General features: G+C 39.9%; 1 protein-coding gene across 1 annotated transcript; it reads left to right on the top strand.

The window, feature by feature from the left end:
- Window positions 1–3,851: 3,851 nt before the first annotated feature.
- LOC122161860 (galanin receptor type 1-like) lies at window positions 3,852–19,589 on the top strand. Its single transcript, XM_042821566.1, has 3 exons — window positions 3,852–4,624; window positions 6,213–6,278; window positions 18,544–19,589. Exons 1-3 carry the CDS (start codon window positions 3,917–3,919, stop codon window positions 18,859–18,861), a joined length of 1,092 nt encoding a protein of 363 aa, XP_042677500.1. The 5' UTR covers window positions 3,852–3,916; the 3' UTR covers window positions 18,862–19,589.
- The last annotated feature ends 756 nt before the right edge of the window (window positions 19,590–20,345 follow it).

Genomic DNA, 20,345 nt, shown 5'->3' with positions numbered 1-20,345 from the left:
CTTTTAAATGAATCTGGGTCTGAGATGCAATCCACTTTCTTCAGAGAAAGAGAGAGGAGCATGACAGTAAGACTTCTGCTTCATGTGAGGCTTGAGTGGCCTCCTTTCACTCAAAAATTAAGACCATTAGAGAGCTAATGCAGAGGTATCAAAAAGCTGAGCACAATTATGAAGCCAGTAAGAGTGATTTGCAACACGGCATTCAGCATAATTAGGAGCTGAAGCACCCATTAGCAATCAGAAAATGGACAAATTGGTTTGTACCTATGTAGGCTAAAAATGTTACCATTTCAATATTACCATCTAATGTTTTGTTTTTTGACTCCTACCCTCATTTCCAATGCTGACTTCTCCCTCTGTTCTCCTAACTGTGGGAGTGCTAATTTGTTAAGAGAGCTCCAGTGTTGTCATACTTCTACAAGACCTCTAATACCTCTTTAGTGAGTGATTCTTCATGTGAGGCCAATGCTCTCATTTAGCCTGAAATCAACTCATATGAAGGTAACTGTATCTGGAATCCATTTCAGTCTTGATCTAGGCGACATCTGTCAAATCTTTTAAAGAACAGCAGAATTTGTAGAGCTATTTCACACTGCTTGGTTCACATTGATTTTATGGTTTCTGTATTTGAAGTAAAAGTGCTTAGGATTTTACAATACCACACAGCACATGAATGGTGCTAGCAAGTCAGACATTACATCTTCCCTTGTTATTTGTGCTCTAGCACTTAAAGTTTCTTGATTTCTTCCATTTAGCTGGACTAATAGATATGGCTTATGTGTTAGTAGGGTTAGCTCCCTAACAGCATTTGGGCTGCGAATTCTCATGGATGGGGAAAATCACACGGTCAAAACCAGACCACTTGAAGTAGTTTAGAAATAGCAGAAAGAGCAAATCAGAAGTCTTTGCCTTTTTTGGAACTTTTAAATGTCACAGTAACCACAGTTTTAGGATAAGTTTTTGAAAAATGTGTAAATAACAAATGGAAATTATTTCCTTTCAAGTAAAACCAGCCAGGAATACTCTCTCAGCAGCCACGATCCACCTGAAATCAAACTTGCAGTATATCAGATCACCACTGAAAACAAGCTGAGCTTTTCCACCTGATTTGCATAGCAGGTCAATAATGCTTTCCATCCAGAACATTCACACTCCTTTTCACTTCCTTCCCCAGTCAAATCTCTCACTGAATTCTACAAATGCTAGAGTAGCACAGAGTGGAGCTTTTTTGTGCTTTCGTTACTTTCTTTTTTTAAATTATCTGAATTGTATTCCAAAGAGGGATAGAAAAGCCAGGAACACCCATTTTGCAAGGTGTAGCAATGGGGCAGATTGGTACAACAAGAAAAGTACAACAACAAACATGCAATGACAGAAGGACCAGCACAACAGAAAAGTACTGTAAAGGAAGAAGATGACTCACTCGCATCAGAAGATTCCAGGTTCAGAGGAGGAAGCTTTACCAAGGAAGGATCTGCAAGAAGAGATCCTTCCCCAGTGGCAGTCAGCCATTAAGTGAGGTCTAGGAGAGGTGCAGCCAGGCTCCATCCCTTCCTGTCACACAGCTGAATTGCCTTCACCTGTGCTCCCAGGGCTGACCGGGTCCTTTCCCCAGGTGCTCCATCAGTGGTTCAGGCCGTGACTCAACAGTTACCATACATAAGCATTTTGGAGGTTTTTGAAAAATTCTGCATTTAAATCTGACGAAATCTAAAATCCCTTCCTCCTTGTTAGCAGAATTGTGCTTTCTTATTCCTATCTTGTGAGTAGTGCATCATGCAAGCTTTTAGATCTGCAAGGTGTGTTTGTTCTGCAGGTTATATGCAAATTCCTCCACCTATTGTCTCAACCCCCTTGTAGGAGAAATTACTTGTGTTATACTTGCTTGTTATTCTGCTTAAATCCTATATAAGAAAAAAAAAAAGCATGCATTTACTCTTATTACTGTGGGTTCTTCTTAAATAATAGTTTCTGGCACGACTGCACTAAACAAACAAAATCAGCAGATAAAGTTAGCTACTGAACGACCGGACGGAGAGAATGTTGGAAAGGGAGGAAGAGCACAGAGTGGCACAGGAGTGACCTGCGAGTAGTGAAGGAGGTGAAATGCCGGTAGATGGCACTCAAATCATCGGCATAACGCTGGGCTTGGGGGTCCCTGAAACCTGTACGTTGAAGCAGCTGTTTGCGAGCTGAGAGCACAGATCCTAGCAGCTAAACAGATTTGTGAGACTGCAATATTTAACAGTGTCTGAGTTGCTATGCCTCAGCAAGCAGAGCTGCTGGAGTGCAGAAGACCCAGGGAGGTGCAGATGGAAACCACAACTGGTTGCGGAGAGAGGACGTTGTCTGGAGGCGGCTGGTTCAGCCATAGCGATCCGCTCACTGGCACGCAGCAAAGGTAGATACATCTTCCATTGCAATTCAAACATCTCTCACTGTCTGCTTCCCATCTCACTCTAGAGCCAGCCTCAAAACCGTGGGTGCATGTGGGTGTGGGAGGAATACAGAGCCTGGCTTTGCAACAGGTTTTAAACAAGACTATGCGAGCAGGCTAAATAAGGCAACGCTACCTCTTCTCTCAACAAGAGACAAGTCACAGTAGCTCTCAGTTTCTGCAATTTGTTTCAAAAAATAGGGGACTCCCTCCGCCCTCATCTCCTTATGAATAAGAGCTAGAGAGGTTGCACTTTGATCTAGTCCCTAAACTTGGAACCACTGAAAACAGAAACATGTATGCTTCTATGCAAGGGGCTACAGTGCAAGCATAAATCACTGCGCAAGTACTGCTTAATATTTGCCTGAACTTTGTTCCCTCCTTCCTACCTGTAGGGTTCACAGAATGTCTTCAGAAATAAAAGGAAACAGACTATCAAAAACGAGTTGCTTAGTGCCTCTTAGAACATGCATACTTTTTGTATATGCAAGTATCAAAAACATAGAAACTACGCCATTAATCCTTAATGAAACGCCTTTTAAAAAAAATCCATCTCTTCACTAGCAGTGAATATTACAGCTGCTCACAGCTACTGAGACTGAACCTTTCTTTCTCCAGAGCAAATACTCTTGGTACTGTTGGGCTGAGCGCAGATGAATCTACAAGAATCACGAATATTGAGGCACTAAGGGATTTGGAAAGAACCAAACAGACGCAGGAGCAAGATGCTGAATCTAAGGCTTCTCTAGGTTTTTATGCTGACAACACCACAATCCAGATTGCTTCATGCTCTAACATGTGCACATTAAAAACTGAGACAAATAACAAACACTATTTTGTTGATTAAAAATATATCTATATAGCTTTTTTTTCTTTTCATGTAGACAGTTCCAATGCTGCTCCTTATAGTACTGCACACAGAATCATTTAGCATCTGCTGCTCCATCTATCCCTTTGGATAGAAACTTGTTTTTGCTTTTTTTCCCCTCACGTCTAATATCATATGAAGACTGAGCTGATAAAGATTAATCTCTGAAAGGCTCAGGTCTTGCACAGCACTTTTTTTGCTACCACAGCTCCAAGCAGAGCTGGAAAGCAGGTACGACAGGCGCAGCTCCAGGGAGTGGTGTGGGAGGGAAGCTGAATAGGAGGAGCGTGAGGAACCCAGGCTGCCACTGCTTTACCATTGCTTCATCCTCAGTCCTCCTGGCACAGACTTATCCTCTGTCACAAGATCTCCTCCATCAGCAGCTACCAAACCTCTTAGATGAGACCAGTTCCTCAGAACCCTTTGTCTGACTTCCTGGAAGATACAGAATCTGGAAGAATCATCTGAAGAAAATTGCTTCCTAAAGCAAAGGCACAGGGCATTGGAAAACTCAAGCATTCAGCCTCTGGCCACCATTAACAAACACAGATCTTCCCCACAGCAGTCAGGGCTGCAGCAACTGCTCCCTGGTCTGCAAGCAGCCTAGATCCATGGAGGAGGAGGAAGACAACTTTATGCTTTTCTTTGGGGCCAACACCAGCAAGTGCAGCCTTGAGACTAACCAAACAGGAGCCCCACCATGCTGGTCAGGGCCTGCCAAGGGAGGTCCTGAGGTGGTGATCGTACCGGTGCTTTTTGGTTTGATTTTTCTCCTGGGAATGGTGGGGAACACACTGGTGTTTGTTGTTTTGGGTCGTCTCCGGCCTGGGAGACGCCCATCACGCAGTGCCACCAACATCTTCATCCTGAACTTGAGCATTGCAGACTTCTCCTTTTTACTCTTCTGTGTCCCCTTCCAGGCCACTATCTACTCCCTGCCAGAATGGATCTTTGGTGCCTTCTTTTGCAAGTGGGTTCACTACTTGGCCATGGCAACAATGCTGGTCAGCATCTTTACTCTGGTGGCCATGTCTGTGGACAGATACATTGCTGTGGTTCACGCCAAGCGTTCGTCCAGCATCCGCAGCAAGCGCAACGCTGCCCTCGGCGTGGGTGTCATCTGGTTGCTGTCTCTACTCATTGCCATCCCTGTGGCCCAGCACCAGGCCCTTATGAGTGGTCATCAACAAGCACCCAACAGCTCCTTCTGCTGGGAGAATTGGGCAGAGGGCTCAACAGCCAAGCAGACGTACAAGGTTATGATCCTGCTAGTGGGATACCTCCTGCCTCTGGTGCTCATCACCTGCTGCTATGCCAAGGTGGGTAAGAGGGATGAGAGTAACATTCAAAAAGAGGAAAGGATCATTTCCAGCCTTTTGTTGGCTTGGATTCACACATGCAAACTACTCAGCCAACAAATCAAATAGATCCAATTTAATTGTACTCCTTGCGAGGGTAGGATGCTTCTCTGGTGTTGGGAGGATACGAGGGGTGTTGTAGAATAGAATGAAATCACCAGCTCACAAAGGACTGAAAAACATTTCTGTTCAGGTACAAAGTGAGGAACTGCTACAAGTTCACTCTCAGCTGACACCCAAATTTGTTAAAAACTTTTGCTGTTTTTTGCAGTTTTTAGTTTGTCCTCTCTTAATAAAAATTGATTACTCCTAGGAAGAAAAGAAAATTATAGAGGAAGCAACCATGCAGAAAGTTACAGAAAAAGTGTCAGAGAAAATCATTTCTGCCATTTCTTTATTTTACTGAACACGAAGTCCTGACTTTGTGTCTTGCAAAGACTTGAAAAAGCATTTTAGGATTCAAGTCTTATTCAGCAAGGCATCTCTTTCTTACTTCTTGTAGATTGTTACTGATTTTTTATCTCCCCTGATTGATCTTTAGAATGTCTGAGACAGATGGTAAACCTATGAGTTGTGCCAAACTTCCAGAATAATTTTTCTGTGACTTTTAATTAATCTCTTATTGTGCAGCAGCTTGTGACTGCCAGGAAGTGGACTTCCTTATCTCTAGTCAGTTGCAGGTCAGCTCTCTTGAAAAAAAAAAGTCTTGGAATTTTAGTACATGTCTGTTTAATCAAAAGTTACGATACTTTCAATGCTACTTTATTTTAATATCATCAGTGCTATGAAAAAGGGAAGGCTCTTAGATTTAAGCTATCTGCCTCTCAGGCCCTGCCTGTCACAACAAGAAAAAGCCACTAGTTTATATATTCTGTCACTGTACTCCAGCTGTTTTTTCCCCTCACTGCCCTTGGTGAGCACAGCAGCAAATGAGAAGTAAGGTGCATTTGACAGAGGCTTTATTTTGTCCATTAACTGCTTTGGAAAATTCAATCTTTTACCTCCAAAAGCTGAAGTATAAATGCTGTCAGGTCACAGTTGTGCTATAACCAGGGGCATAAAGATTGATTTAAATGTCATTAACTGAGATTTTCCTGACAGTGCTCTAACATTTCTTATGACCCTCTCCGAAAGGGGAACCCACGCAACTGCTCCATTTCTCAGTGTTGCACTCAGGAGTGCCAAGGCAGTCATACAGTGCTGGCAGCCAGGTCTCTGCCTTTATATGTAAACAGCCTAGAGAGTAAATGTAGATGATTTAAGTACAGTCTAAAATTTCAAATCCACGTCAAGATTCCTGTCAATTTCAGCACACAGCCAGTTGAGCTCTTACATAATGCTACATCTTCCGAAAGCTTAGTGTTTTCACCTTCAAGAAACAAGCTTTGAGAAGAAAACTGGGGAGTGCTTAAAATTAAAAGTCAGAAAGCATCACATTCAACTTTGAAGTTACTCTAGAGCAATTCTTTTAACTTTTAGTGCTTGTGTATGAAGTTCAAATACTAATATAATTCAATTTGCTGTTCAATTTATTGTTCCTTCTTTCAAGGTTTTGTATCATCTCCACACAAAAGTAAAGAATATTTCTAAGAAGTCAGAAAGATCAAAGAAGAAGGTAAATATCTTTGATTTAATTTGTACACTAATGTAATTGATATGTCATGTTTTTTAAATAACTAGTATCCTTTTCAAGTTTCATTCAGTTACAAATATCATCCATGTCTTTCAGCTGAAGTTCAGATTCATGTTGTCAGTTGTATCTTTATAGACAGCACAAAATGAGGCCATTATTGAATTGCTCTATTGATCTCCACATACATGCCTGCTTGACTGTCTTTTGATTTTTTGTGCTATAACAGAAGTCCTACAAATACAGTATTTTTACACTGACAGCAGAAAGATACTCATATATAAGAAGATCTAGGTATTAGAGTACACTTCAGTAAGTTAAAAGGAAAGGACCCTGAAAATGAAGTACCTCAGTTTTGCAGCTGTTTGCATTGCAGTTCTTTAATGTTTGCAACTATTATTTGGTGGATTTAGACCTCGGTTGGCACTTTGATCCCTTTGTGAGGCAAACATCAGGGTTATTTCATTCAAGCTGTATGAAATACGCAGATTTGCAAGAATTTACCAAGGAAAATACTAAAGATGGAATTTTCTCACTAAGGATCTTTGAGTGGATAAGCCATAATTAATAACAGTGTTCAGATAACAAAACTCACCAACAGCAGTGATGAAACATGAGATTTACAGGACACGAAAAAGAAAAACTCTATTTCACTCAGAAATGTTAAAATCATTGTGTGTGCAGTGATAAAATCATTGTGTGTGCAGTGATAAGAAAAACTGTAGGTAATCTGCCTGGTTAAAGGCAAGTTGTAGGGAGGAACTATCACTAGGTGCTGGTAGGACAATCAGGTCACAGTTTCTGCCTGCAGCACAGCAACCATACAACCCAAATGATCAGTAAGCGTGCCACCAACTAGATGTGACACTCAGAGGAGATGACTGGGAAATGCTTTGATTTGCCAGCCCAGCAGCTACCATGACAAAAGGCAGTGAAGATCTGTTGATGAATTTATTTCAAAAATAGAAATGAAGTGATAAAAAATGCAGTTCTTTTGCATAGAATAACTTCACGACTTCACAAGTTTACCCAGTTGCTTTAGGTGTAAAAAATCTCGAACAAATCCCTAAACAATTTGTATGGTTTAGATTTCACTCCTGTTCCTTCCTTGCCTGTGTATTTATGTCCCAATACAAGCTTATTTCATATATTTGAAAAGAATGCTACCAACAGTCAAAGATTACTAGCGTCATCTTCCTGCAGTGCACTGAAGTTACAAAATATTTTTTCTTAAATGACACTCATGTCTTCAAATGCATCGTTCTGCACTGTTTCCACATTTGACCTGTAGCATCAAATGGAAAACAGTTCCACAATTTCTCCAACTGTTTGTTTCCTGATTACACAACTGAGAGGACTAATCTTAAAATATACCTTCGACTGCCTTCTCAAACGTGTCAATGATAGAGCGCTTTCTCTCTCTCCTGTTAAGTACTTCCCTAGTCATAGCTCTGAAATGCCTAGAAGCTATTGTTAATTCTGGCACTTAGACCTAGTTAAACTGTTGATCCAAAGATTAAAAAAATAAAATAAAATCAGACATCACACCACACACATGCAAACTATCTTCCAAAATTTGTCTCCTTACAGCATTTTCTGCTGAGAAATCTCCTTTTCATCTAGCTTTTTTTTTTTGCAGACCGAACAGCATCTTTGGCATCCCTAATGCAACTACTTTTTGTTCTAACTACTTCTCTTAGAACTTTATAAGGCATCCTCCTTGCACAGTGTGCACACTAACTCCGTTCCCATGTGTGCTTTCAGAGTATCCTTGAAACACACTGAATGTCAATCATTTAAAGCAGATCTTCCTAAGAACACTTCACATTAGAGCCTAATAGGAAATTCATATGTACATGTCAGTTCTGTTAAATTAGCTTCTTTCATATGTATCTAATTGGTCCATTAAGGACAAGCAGCTGCACTTGGTTTTAATTCAAAAACTTCATCAGAGATTAAATGAGCATCTTTTGCTTATTTTGCTCAGAATTTTGACAAGTGAATCTTGCTCCACATTTGGAAAGTTAATTTAGCCTATACAAAACATCTAGCTTTATGAAATACGCGTGTAATTTCAGTGGAGAGACCCTTACCACCTTGGATCCATCAAAACCAAGTGTAACATAAAAGCAAGATCTTACAACATGAGGTGATAAAATTACTTGGTTCTTATCTGCTGTTTTTTGGCATGCATTTGATCATGCTGACAGAAAAAAAATCAGATACTGATATAAAAAAAAAGAATTCAGTTTGGATCTATGGCCATTCTTACTTCATTCCTACAAATTGAAGAAAACAGGCAATTGAGCTGATATCCTCCTCCCACCTCTAGGAGAAGGGTTTTAGCGTATGGCCTGTCTGTGTTGCTTTTGTTTTTAACAGATGAGCTGTGAATTTTGTAAACAGCTATTCATACATATTTCATTACCTACATCTATGCTGTTTATGCAAGCAAAGGTCTCAAAACAAACAAACAAACAAACAAATTGCAGACATAGAACCTTGTTGAACAAGAGTTTCTAGTGAAATGTTGTCTGCATTACCACTACAAGCAAATTGTTCTGCCATGAGCTCCCGTGGGTTTGCTATTCAGAACCCCAGAAACTTTCTTTGCACTGTATGGGCTCCTGAAGATAGAGTAAGTTCAAATAAAACATGGTTTAGAAATAAACTGCATGCCATAGAGTTCAGGGAAGGGACTTCTCATGGACAGCACTCCAGAGGCTAGCTGAAAACACACTGCTATTATAGTACTATAGGATCCTCTCAAAACAAACAAAAAGCCTTATGATTGGGTAAGATTTTTTATTTTTAAACAGCTTGTTTCAGGATCTAAAGCATTTGGTAACCTCATTGGAGTTTTACTATTCTTATTCTATCCAACTCCAAATAATAATGTAGCGTTGTAATAATATACAGAAAGTAATAATAAGTAATAATATACAGAAAAGGCCTCATCCTAATTCACACGATTTAAGCCACTGAATAGAGAAACTGATGAATGCAGTAGGGAAGCATTATAGGGACAAATCAAATTTAAGCCACTTGAATGGTTAGAAAGGAAGCATATTTGATCTGCCATAGGTACATCCTCTGAACCTCAAATCAACACGTGAAAGATAAGGCCAGTATTTACAGAACATGTGAGAGAGATTGCTAGATGCAAATCTAGGGAAATTTCTAAAACCATAATGATCACATGGCCAAGTGAACAATTCCAGTGTTGTAGTTGTATATTCCTGACTTTCTTAGTTGCAGAGCTGCAACAAAGAAGGCAACATAAAACTGTATTTAATTCCATCTGAGCACATGGACTATAGTATACAATCCAGATAATTGGAAATGTACATCAACCTCATCCTTTAAAGATCATACTGTAACTTCAATTAAAAAAACAACTAACAACTGAACAACTTAATGAAATATACTGCTAATTTTTTATTCTAAGAAGTCATTTCCTTGTGTCTTCCATCAACTTCTTCTGCAGTTTAGATGCACAGCATGATTTCCTGTGCCCACCCCTGCAGCAGTGCTCTCAGCCTTTCCCTGAGACCTACGCAGTGTGCTACCAACACACCCAGCAGAAAAGCACCAGCTGCCTAGAGACAGAGCAGAGCTGCACAGGCAGCCATTTTTCTTTCTCTCCAGTTATTTCCTATCTTTCTACCACTGTCCCATTTGCCACAGTATTGTACTAAAAGTTTACATTATTTGAGGATATGTGGGAGCTAGAAGGACAGACAGGAAGGCCCTGTTTTCTGAGGCCAACATACTAGTGGGAAATGTTTAGATACATGACTTTTAAAATTACAGCAAGTTTGGTCTGAGTGAGCTCAGTTTATGAATGACCAAGAGAGCTCAGACAGTCTGCCCACCCTTCCTACCCTCATGCCAAAAGTCAGCATTCAAAAAATTGCTGAAAGTAAAAAGTTTGCTTTAATAGAATCCAAGGATGATATAAAATGCTCCAGGTACATCTATCACAAAGGAATTAAAAACATTTGTGCTTGGGTTGCAATTGTAAGCTCTTAGTAACAATGTGCTAATTGTTCAAACTACTACAGTTGTTGGTTTTTGTTTTTTTTTTTTCAATTTATGCACATTTGAAGCTGTAAGAATTTCAAATGCTCAAAGGTTGATGCATTCTGAATTCATACATCATTATCAAGAGACTGACCTTTAATTCACATTCCAACCTCGCACATTTTTTTATGTAGGCTTATCAGCTACATGTCAATGTTGGAACAGCTCAATTTGATGTGCTTTTCCATTTATATGTAACATTTGTACAGATCAGGGGATAAATCCAGTAATTTCTGCTAGTTGGTGCTGAAATTCTGCGTACTGAACTAAGCCAGACTGTGCATGCAAAAAATGCATGAATGCCAGCTTCCATATTTAATTTCTTGCTAGCTGAACATACTCACCAACCTTACAGCTGACATAGTGAGATGCTACAGGCTTCCCCTTTGCAGTTTTGGATAATCATTTACTGAGGCAGACCAGCAGGACTATGCGCTAAGAAATCCTGTGCACTTCTCAATCACAAAATGTATTTCAGATCTGCTATTTGTTGAGTATTATGCATAGTAAAACTACAATTTATCTCCAAGGAAAGTTAACAACTCCCCACTTAACAGTGCTGAAAAAGTGTTTCCTAATAGCCCAGCTCTAGGAACTCTGAACATACATTTGCAGTAAATCAGATATTTTAATAATGGAAATGAATGCAAAGCAAGATTTATTCTGATCATGAACTGGCCCTGTGGTGCCTTACTAGCCTCTGAAGCACAACAGGGTTCCTAAATGTTTACTTGGTTTTGTCCTGTACATCTTTAAAGAACAAACAAGTTGCAAACTGAATAACCTGAATTTTTTTTCAGGTTTAAAAAGGGTATTAGGGTTATGAATTTCACAGCTATTTTGAAAGCACCCTTATAACGAAGGAAGAGCTGTGGAATTTTTAGAGGTAACAGTGGTCAAAGGCTCCAATTAACAGACCAGTTGAAACATCTGGATCTAAAAAATAAGTACAGTTCTTCCCTCTTATTTTAGCTACAATAAGAAGGTGAAAAGATGGGAAAACATATCCTTGTTTGTTCCATATTCTTTTCCTAGTAATTCCTAACATTTCCCCCCTAATGTTTTCTTCTTACCACTGTTTGAGAACAAGGCTAATGTGTTTACAAAGCACACAAACCAAAGATCATGCTCCAAAATTACACTAGTCAATTTAAAGCACAACCTCCTTTATGAAGCTAAGATTGTTTTCTTTCTCAACTTGTATACTCATAATCCTACATTTACCTACATATAAAGTTCACCTCTCCCAGAGCTATGTGAGCACAGATACACAGAGTTGATTTGGGATGCTCCTTGGAGCAGCTCTTTTTGAAAGTCAAATTACAGTTTGAGGTAAAACATTCATAAATTCTTCAAGGTATTCTGGTCAAAAGCATTTTGGTCAAAAACTGCTTTCTTGTATGCTGAATCCTTTATTTGACTACTGTTCACACAGCCAGAGGGTTTTCGTGTAGTCTTAATGATTACGATGTTTGAGGTTTAAGCACAACCGCCTCTAAGTACATCAAAGTGGCATGGAAGATCTTGGGATCAATTCAATAGCAGCAAAAAAATACTAATCAGAAGTAAAATCCTACAAGTTTTCTTGCTAATAAGAACCTGGAGTAGCAGAAATAGAGAGCTTCATTGCCAATTAGTAGATAATGGAATATCATAATGCTCATAAGCATTTATGAATACAAAGTGAGCCAGTATTAAGAGCATCAGAGGGGATTAGTAGCAAAATCACAGAATCAGAGATGTGCAGGGGAGCAGCCAGACCAGAGTGATCAAGCTTCTAGGGGAAATGAAGAGTTCACCTCTCATCTTGCTGTGCAAACAGCCAAGATGGATGGATTCGATGAATCAAAGTTCATTTCAATCCTTCCTCTTCTTGGTAGCTAACTGCCATTTCTGATTGCAAGAAACAAAAAACAGAATAATGGAGAAAAAAAACAAAAGCATTTTCAGTGCAGTTTTAGACCAATTTAGATCAGTTACACCAGAGAGTAATAAAAGACTAGAGGGCAGTGAGAAGCGCTTCATAATCAAGTAACAGATGAGTTTTCTCTGAAGCAGAATCTTCTACCCAACATTTAAGCTGGTTGAAAACAGATACAGACTTTTTTGAAACATCTGTTTTGAAACATTATGTGCTTATCACTGAGCCATAGTGATTTCTGTAGTTCAAGTTGTGCTTTGGGACCTTCCTGGTGTTTGAACTTCACGGAAAGTCAGGCTTACAAATGCATCAGTGGGATTCAGATTTGCGAACACAGAAGAAAAGAACTTGACACGAGGAAAAGAGAAAACTTGACAGTTTTCACTTCTGCACATTGGCTTAAAGAGGGACTGGATTCTGAGCAAAGAAATGTCTGAATCATTTCTGTCTTCAGAAAACAGAGCATGCTGGAATTGAGGGCGAAGTTGGTACGTACGTCCAGCAATACAGTAATAGATGTGCTGAGCCACATATCCTTTCCGGGCACTGACGCAGTGCACTATCTAAAAGCAGAAGCTTAGAGCACTGTGGATCACTACATTTTTTGCAGAACACCCACCATAGGAGATTTACAACTTATAGCCAAAGCTGGCACTTTGTAGCTTACCCAAATCCAACATGAGGTGATCAAAACTTGTACAAACTGTCTCTAAAACATTAGGGAAAAGGAGATGTACTTTAGAGACAGCAGAACAGGAGAAAAGTATTTATCAGAGAAAACACATTAACTTTGTATTAGAAGACAAGAGAAAAGTACTGGCCTCCATACAGAGGCTGAGGAAGTACGGCATGGTGTGAAGAATCAGCCCTAGCTATAAAGGCTATAAAGCTGCCTTTGGACTCACAGCAGTACATCATTAATTGAAACTAGTTTCGGTGAGTGGGGGGAAAGAAGACCCCAAGCATGGAACAAATTCATTATATACACTGTCCTCCCACATAGCAGTTAAAAAAAAAAAAAGGATGAGTCATTTGTGGTTAATGAGAAAGTGCAGAAGAACAGGCATAGGTTTCTTTGTGCTTCTTCCTTTGTAACCATGGAATGGGGAGAAAAAAACCTCCATCCTATTCTGGAAACAGCAGTTTCCCTGCAAGCAAGAATATATTGTTCAATGAAAGCCTCATTGAATGTTCTTTCCCATTTCTGTGTGGCTGAGGTACCTCATACAGATGGACAGTCTGATCAGCTAAAAATCTGGCTAAAGTAGATCAGGAACGTGACAGGCCTTCTTTCCAAAGTCTCTGCTTTTAGACTGCTCAACCCAGTGCATATTTTAATCTCAATATGGTTTGTTAATCTAATGCATCAGGTAGTTACACAAAATATAGATAAGCCCATGGAATACTTGAAGCATTTGATTCATTACAGTGCAATCCTAATTTTGCCCTTGACAAGTTGAAGCATTTTCATTATAATTTCATCAAGAATAACAGCTCCAAAGCCACAGTAAAATGCTGAAGACTTCATCGCCCTGCAGAATGAGCCATCTCCCTCAAAAATAGGTCTTTAAACATGTTTCCTATTGCTTTTTGAAGGGCAGAGGACAACCAAAAGCAAGACATAGCTTGTTCAGGGCTAAGGAAAATAAAAAAAAAAAAATCAAAGGGAAAGAAAAGAAAAGCAGGAAAGCTATAAATAAGGTTCAAATCATAAGTCACTTGGGTTGGAAGGGACCTTAGAGATCAGCTATAAAAATAGCAGAATAAGGGGAGATGGAGCACCCAAGGAAAAAATTTGTTTATTTAACAAACATATTTATGATTTCCCCTGGTCTCTACTTCCCAGCCTGCCATCGATCCTCTGTGTAGCTTAGTACACTTCCTTTGTACTTTAGTTCCAAATGAACTGCAAGGTTGTTTTGTGAAGCTTGAAAGTGAGTGTGAGATATTACTAAGCAACAGTTAAATGATCCAATATTGGCCACTGTACATGCCTAACATGGACCAATGAGGCTTCAGAAATGAATCATAGGGTTAACATGGGCACAGCTAGACCAGCATTAACAGTTCAGAATTATCTGAACTCACTGAACAAACTCAAACAGTACAGAAGTTATTTGGATCAGTCTTCTGCAGCTGTTTACAGTCTGTATTAACACTATTTTTGGTTAGTGTCATGTTAAAAGTAAAACAACACATTGTTTTAGTTTCCCCTCTTAACCATATACCCCATAATTCAAAAAAGAAAAAAAAAAAAGATGAAAATTCAATTTCCAAAACATGCTCCTTGAGTTATGAATTATGTATATAATTGCTCTGCTATTGTCTATATTTACATCTGCAAAATCCCAAGAAGTTGGATCTCAGAAACAGCTTTGTGCTAATACACAGCAACTGCAGCTTCGTTTTTAATAACTAACCCTATGCTGAATGCATGGTTTGTCATTTCCCGGTAAGAAGAAAAGATAATCTAGATTGGTAGCCCCTATTAAGAAGAATTTTTCAGTGCTTGCAGCCTCCTAATTCAAGCACAGGGATGCTATCAAAGATAGTCTTGGTAACAAGCCTGAGCTACTTATCATTGATACAGGGCAAAAAAAAGTAGCACCATTATTGCTGGTGAGAGTTAAGAGAGCTACAAGTCATTAATAATTTCATTAGCACCTATCATACCACAGTAGGCAAGCTAGACCCAACAAGACTGCTTCTTCTGTGTCTTTCAGTTCCATCAACTTCCTGTCATATCAGTACCTTATTAAGGACAGCTTCTGGTTCCCCATGTGGTCATTTCCAAGAGTTTGCAAGCAGAGGTCATTTATTCACATAGGAATATGCTTTGTCACCATGTATGTCAGATAGCATTCTGGTGTGTGAAATAAGGAAGCACCTGAGATATGCTGGAGGTAAGATGAATCTAAAGGCCTTTCAAAATGAACACAAACCTACTTGATGCATTTATTTCAGTTAAATCTTTCTCCTCCCTGTATTTTTTAAATTTATTTTCTCTAATCTGCACAAAAACCTTGATCTGATGAAATAAGTTCTTCCTAGACTTCAACAGATTTGATTGACTTGCAAATGCAGTTAAGAACAAGTGAAGATAGCACTGTTGTCTCTCATCCAAACATATTTTTCTGTTTCAATGATCATCTGTTTTTATTGCAGGAGATCATTGCTGCAGGCCCTATGTAAACACAACAAAAATATTGCCTGTCCAATACAGAGAACATCCCCACATCTCATCATGCAGTTGACTTTTCTGCAGGGTTAAACAAACAGGAGAAAAAAACAGTTCCCAAGAAATCACCGTTAGGCTTCACCCACATTACTACTGTTAGCGTAAACAGAATTTACTTAAAACATATCAGCATGATTCATTCACATATAAAGCCAGAATGAATATATGTTATAAGCAGTAATTAAGTTGTAGCACACCCACGTGTTCTTCAGATTTTAATGCAGGTTTTAGAAAGGTCAGCCCAACATGAAAGTCCTGAACTAACTCCATCTGACTAGATAAATAAGTTCCAGCAATAGATTTAATGAAGAAATGAACCTGAACACATGAGCATAGCAGTTTCTGAGAAATGCATGGTTGTTTTTTTTTGTTTGTGTTTTAAAAATGAAGTCAACCCCGAAGGATTTTGAAACTTCAAGAGCATCATAGGGCTGTTACTAAAGTGAAACAGAAGAATCTGAAAGACAAGTGGATTTCCTGAAATTTTGCCCCATATCTTTGACCTCTTGCAAAAAGATGGTTTATAAATATTTAACACTTGTTTATAAATATTTCTGCAGCGGCTCCCATAAGTTCTTATGCATGGGACTGCGGTCACTATTTAGGACCAGTGACTTTACACAGCAATACCTAAGCATCTTTCTTACTTTCTTCTTGAAAAGAAATGCCATCCTACTCTTCCCTGGAGCATGCTGTCATGTTTCCCCCATTGCTGTCATCACCTCCAGAACATGATCTTCATAGTTGGTCTGCAATACAAAAGCCCCCTGTCAGCCTATATGCATTCATGTACATTATAACCTCCTTTACTGATACAGGAAGAAAGAAAAAGCCCTCAATGAAGTAAGCTCCAGATGAGTGAAGTTTATTGCATTTTTATTGAAGCACCACTGACAAGGGAAATACTGCAAATGCTCTGAGAATCAAATAGTATTTTAAGACACCAGAGAAATCATCAAAGACGTGATCCCTTTGGAAATCCAGCTTCAGTTTTGTTGCTCATTCAATTCCCCTGTTTTCCTCATATTATTCTTTATACAGCACTAAGCATGAAGACTTAGGAAAACAAGCTGCAGTTTCTATCTCACCAGAAACACAAAGAGTATCAAGGGAGGAGTAAATGACTCTTGAAACATTTTCCCATTTTACTGGGAATCCAAAAATCTTCCTGCTCAGCTCAACTCTACTCAACCTCTTTAGCCACCAGTGAAATACTGCCATGGTGATCTGCTTATTTTGGCAAGTCATACCAACTGTGGAGTGCTGATGAAAAGTTGGAGCACGTACAGAGGATTTTCAGCAGCTTTTTCACTTGACATATTGCAAGTCAGGGATAGATTTGCTTTCTCCTAGAAAAGCTTAGGCGCTCTGTCGTTGGATAAACATAACTCTGACTCTTTATAACCTCTGTTTATACATTCTAGCATAACAGGTAAGGTGACAGAGTGCTACAGTAATTTTAAATGACATTTGAAAACCTGCAGGTGTTTCTCCAGCAAACAACTGCTAGATGCAGTCTCTATAACCAGCGATTAAATGAGTTTTTTGTTCACTAGGAAATTATCTCTGTTCTAGCAAAGTAATTGCTTGCTGTTTGCTTGAAATTATGGCAGAGAGGTAGTGACCGAAGCATTGACCTAGACTACCAAGACTGTAATCCTTAAACTGAAATGAAGCCCACATTCTCATTTCTCTTTTTCTTTTTTTTCCTGCTACTTATACAACAACTCACATTTTCCTTAGGAGAAAGATAAGACCTGCATATTCACAAATTGTTACATTTATCCAAGCGACAAAATAGAAGTGATAACCTCTAAAGCACACATTTTGCTGAGAATCAGTAAGGAGGAAGAAAAGTTACCTGATAAACTTCTATTACAATGTTTCAAGGATGGATTGAATAGGTTACAGAAAAACAAAATCAAACAAAAAACCCCTCACCTTTTGGTACCTTTAGTATTTCTGAAAAGAGATGGAAATGGCCCTGCAAAAACAGTAGGAAGGACTCTCTGGGGCCCAAGTCAGTAACATCTGAGCTTTGCTCATGTATCCCCTGCCTGCACTACATGTAGAAAGTGAGATAAAAGCAACACTCTGAGGCTGCTTAAACTTGAGAAGAGGGATTGTGACCACATAGAATCCCCACTGCAGAAAGGAAGCTACAGCCAGTTATAGCTTGCTTCTACTAGTAACTTAGTCAATGAAAGAAATCATCTTCAACAACTTCTTTCTGTACTTTTTTTTTTTTTTCCTCAGAAGTAATTTTTAATGTCAGACAGACTCTAAAGTATACTGGGCCAAGCAGTTTTTCTTCTAGAAAGGAAATAAAGCTTTTCAATAAATGCTGAGTTATTTCTTGTTGTGCATCCTGCAGGTGCTCTCAAAATAAGTTTCACAGCAACATTCAGAGGGCAAGAGATTTTACCTACATTGATGGGGATCTCTTTTCTGTGGTTAGCAGAGTGATTTAGCTCCCAGCCCCAAAACACTGACACCCTGGTCTTTGCATCCAACCCCCTCTCCATCTGGGTTCCCTACAGCCAAAGATTCAATCCCCAAATTACCATTTCCTCTCAATAGGTGGAATGAAACCCTAAGAAACAACCTGTTAAGTATCACACAAATATAACTCCAGCAGCTCACACCATCTTCCTTTTCTCTAGGCTGCCTCTCATCACACCCTTCCCACTCTGGCAGCCAAGCCCATCAGATTACTTCACCACCTTGCTCAGCCCTCCTGAGGCACAGACCTTCTTCTTCTTCCCCAGCCACAGCTATTAGAGGCCATCACAGCTGTGGCCAACATCTTAAGCTATTACATAAGCTAAAACCAAGAAATTCTGTTTTTGCAGGGAAGAAGCTTGGTTTTCAGCATTCTTACAGTCATAGTTTGCTCACTTAGCAGAAGTGTTGCCTGTATCATGTGGCCTTGGCTGTAGAGCTCAAACTCATATCACAGACTTATTGGAGCACTGTAACCATTTAATGCCTCATCTCATCTTTTTCAGACAGCACAGACAGTGCTTCTTGTGGTTGCTGTGTTCCTGCTCTCCTGGCTGCCTCACCACATCATCACAATGTGGGCAGAGTTTGGGCACTTTCCCCTCAACAACATCTCCTTCACCTTCCGCATCATCTCCCATTGCTTGGCCTATGGGAACTCCTGCATCAACCCCATCATTTACGCTTTCCTCTCAGAGAACTTCCGCAAGGCCTGTCAGCAGGCCTTCAACTGCAAGTGCTTCCTGCAGCCAGTCCCCACTGAGAAGCTGGTCAGAATACGCATGGAGAACTTCTCTACCACACACTCAACTACTAATGTGTAAGCGGGGCTCAGAAATACCTTTCAGGAGAAGAAAGGAGGGCGGTGTCTGACAGAACAGCTATACAGGGGCATTTTAGGTACCTTGCTGCTAGGCACCATCAGAAGTGTCTGAATGCCCTTGTGGTTTCTCTAAGAGGAAACAGCTGTAGTTATGTCCATAAAGGATAAGATGTGTTTAAACAGAAGGTGTAATTATGGACAGACATGAAATGAGCAAGTTAACAATTCTGCGTGTGGGCTGTTATTAGGATGTGAGCAATGAGTGATGTGACATTTACCAAGGGTGCTGAGAAGCAGTTTGGTAATCTAGCTAACATATCAACGAATGTGTCCATTTCTTAAGCAATCATTTTACCACATGTGAGCTGTGTACGTTTTTAGCTGTGATGGAATCTCTAAATCTCCTGCAAGTCTTTGCCATAGTATTTACTTACTGTGTAGTATAACATGAGGTCTCACTGATGCTCATGTCTGCGTTTGATGGCTCTGTAGAGGCTTGCATTCCCCAGGGTCTCAATGTCTGCATACTCCTGGATGTAATTATGGCTGTTAATGACCGGCTGTAATAACTGCCTAACTAATAATTATGTGAGATTTCTCAAAATACGCCTAAAAGAACTGTTTTTGTCTGAATGTGATATTTACACAAGGCTTTATTGGTGCATGTGCTGTTCTCTGGGCATATCTACCCAAAGCTTTTTATTGGACGTGTTCTTATACAAATGTTAAAATGCCTTCTTTTGATTAAATGTTTAAGTTTAAAGTTATGATTTGTGAATATATAAAGCACGTGTTACTTCAGATTTAAGAAGCATATGGCCAGAAGGCTATTACAGTCACCATATGGTCTGATGTCATCACTGTGTGCTTCAGTCCTGACTGATCCAGCGTTATTCTGGATTCACAGACTCTTAAGGAGCTTTTAAAAGTGCATTATAGAAGTTTAACTTGAGGTTTAACTATAACTTGAGGTTTAACTAAGAACCATAACCACAATACCCAAATACGGTCTCGATCGCCTTCAGTATCTTTCACGACTGCCTTCAAAACGTATATGCCAATTTCTGTGAGATGTACTCCATGCACCAAACGTTCATATTTTTTATTAACGTGTACGTTTTACACCCCGGCCTCAAGCCCACTGCTGTGCTCAACTGACCAGCAATCGCCCCTGCGCCGCCATCAGCCGGCGCGGCGCGAGGGCGGGCACGCGGGGCGGCCCCTTCCCGCCACAGCCCCTCAGCGCCGGCGGGAGCCCGCGCGCCTCGTGAGGGGACACGCCGCCCGGCCGCCTCAGGAAAAAAGAACGGCTCTGTTATCACCAGTGTCGCTTAGTTGCCGATAGAAACCAAGCCGATGCATTATGATCGTTGCCGGGTTGTTTTGGCTGCGGATCTCCAGTCAGAAGCCGATGTTTATGTGACATTATTTAACTTTTCAGAGCTATTTTCTCCCCGGAATCAAACGTTACCTGAGAGGAGGCAG

Source organism: Centrocercus urophasianus, unplaced genomic scaffold (assembly GCF_019232065.1).
Source record: "Centrocercus urophasianus isolate 14NV4802_14NV808 unplaced genomic scaffold, USGS_Curo_1.0 seq_2, whole genome shotgun sequence".
Lineage (NCBI taxonomy): Eukaryota > Metazoa > Chordata > Aves > Galliformes > Phasianidae > Centrocercus > Centrocercus urophasianus.
Note: the sequence above shows the minus strand (reverse complement) of the source record. Positions and strands in the feature narration are given on the sequence as shown.

Bases quoted from the DNA above. Each gene is read 5' to 3' on its own strand.
- LOC122161860 (XM_042821566.1), top strand. From the start codon at position 3,917: ATGGAGGAGGAGGAAGACAACTTTATGCTTTTCTTTGGGGCCAACACC. The intron at 4,625-6,212 runs GTGGGTAAGAGG...CCTTCTTTCAAG, and splicing joins TCACCTGCTGCTATGCCAAG to GTTTTGTATCATCTCCACAC. The intron at 6,279-18,543 runs GTAAATATCTTT...CATCTTTTTCAG, and splicing joins CAGAAAGATCAAAGAAGAAG to ACAGCACAGACAGTGCTTCT.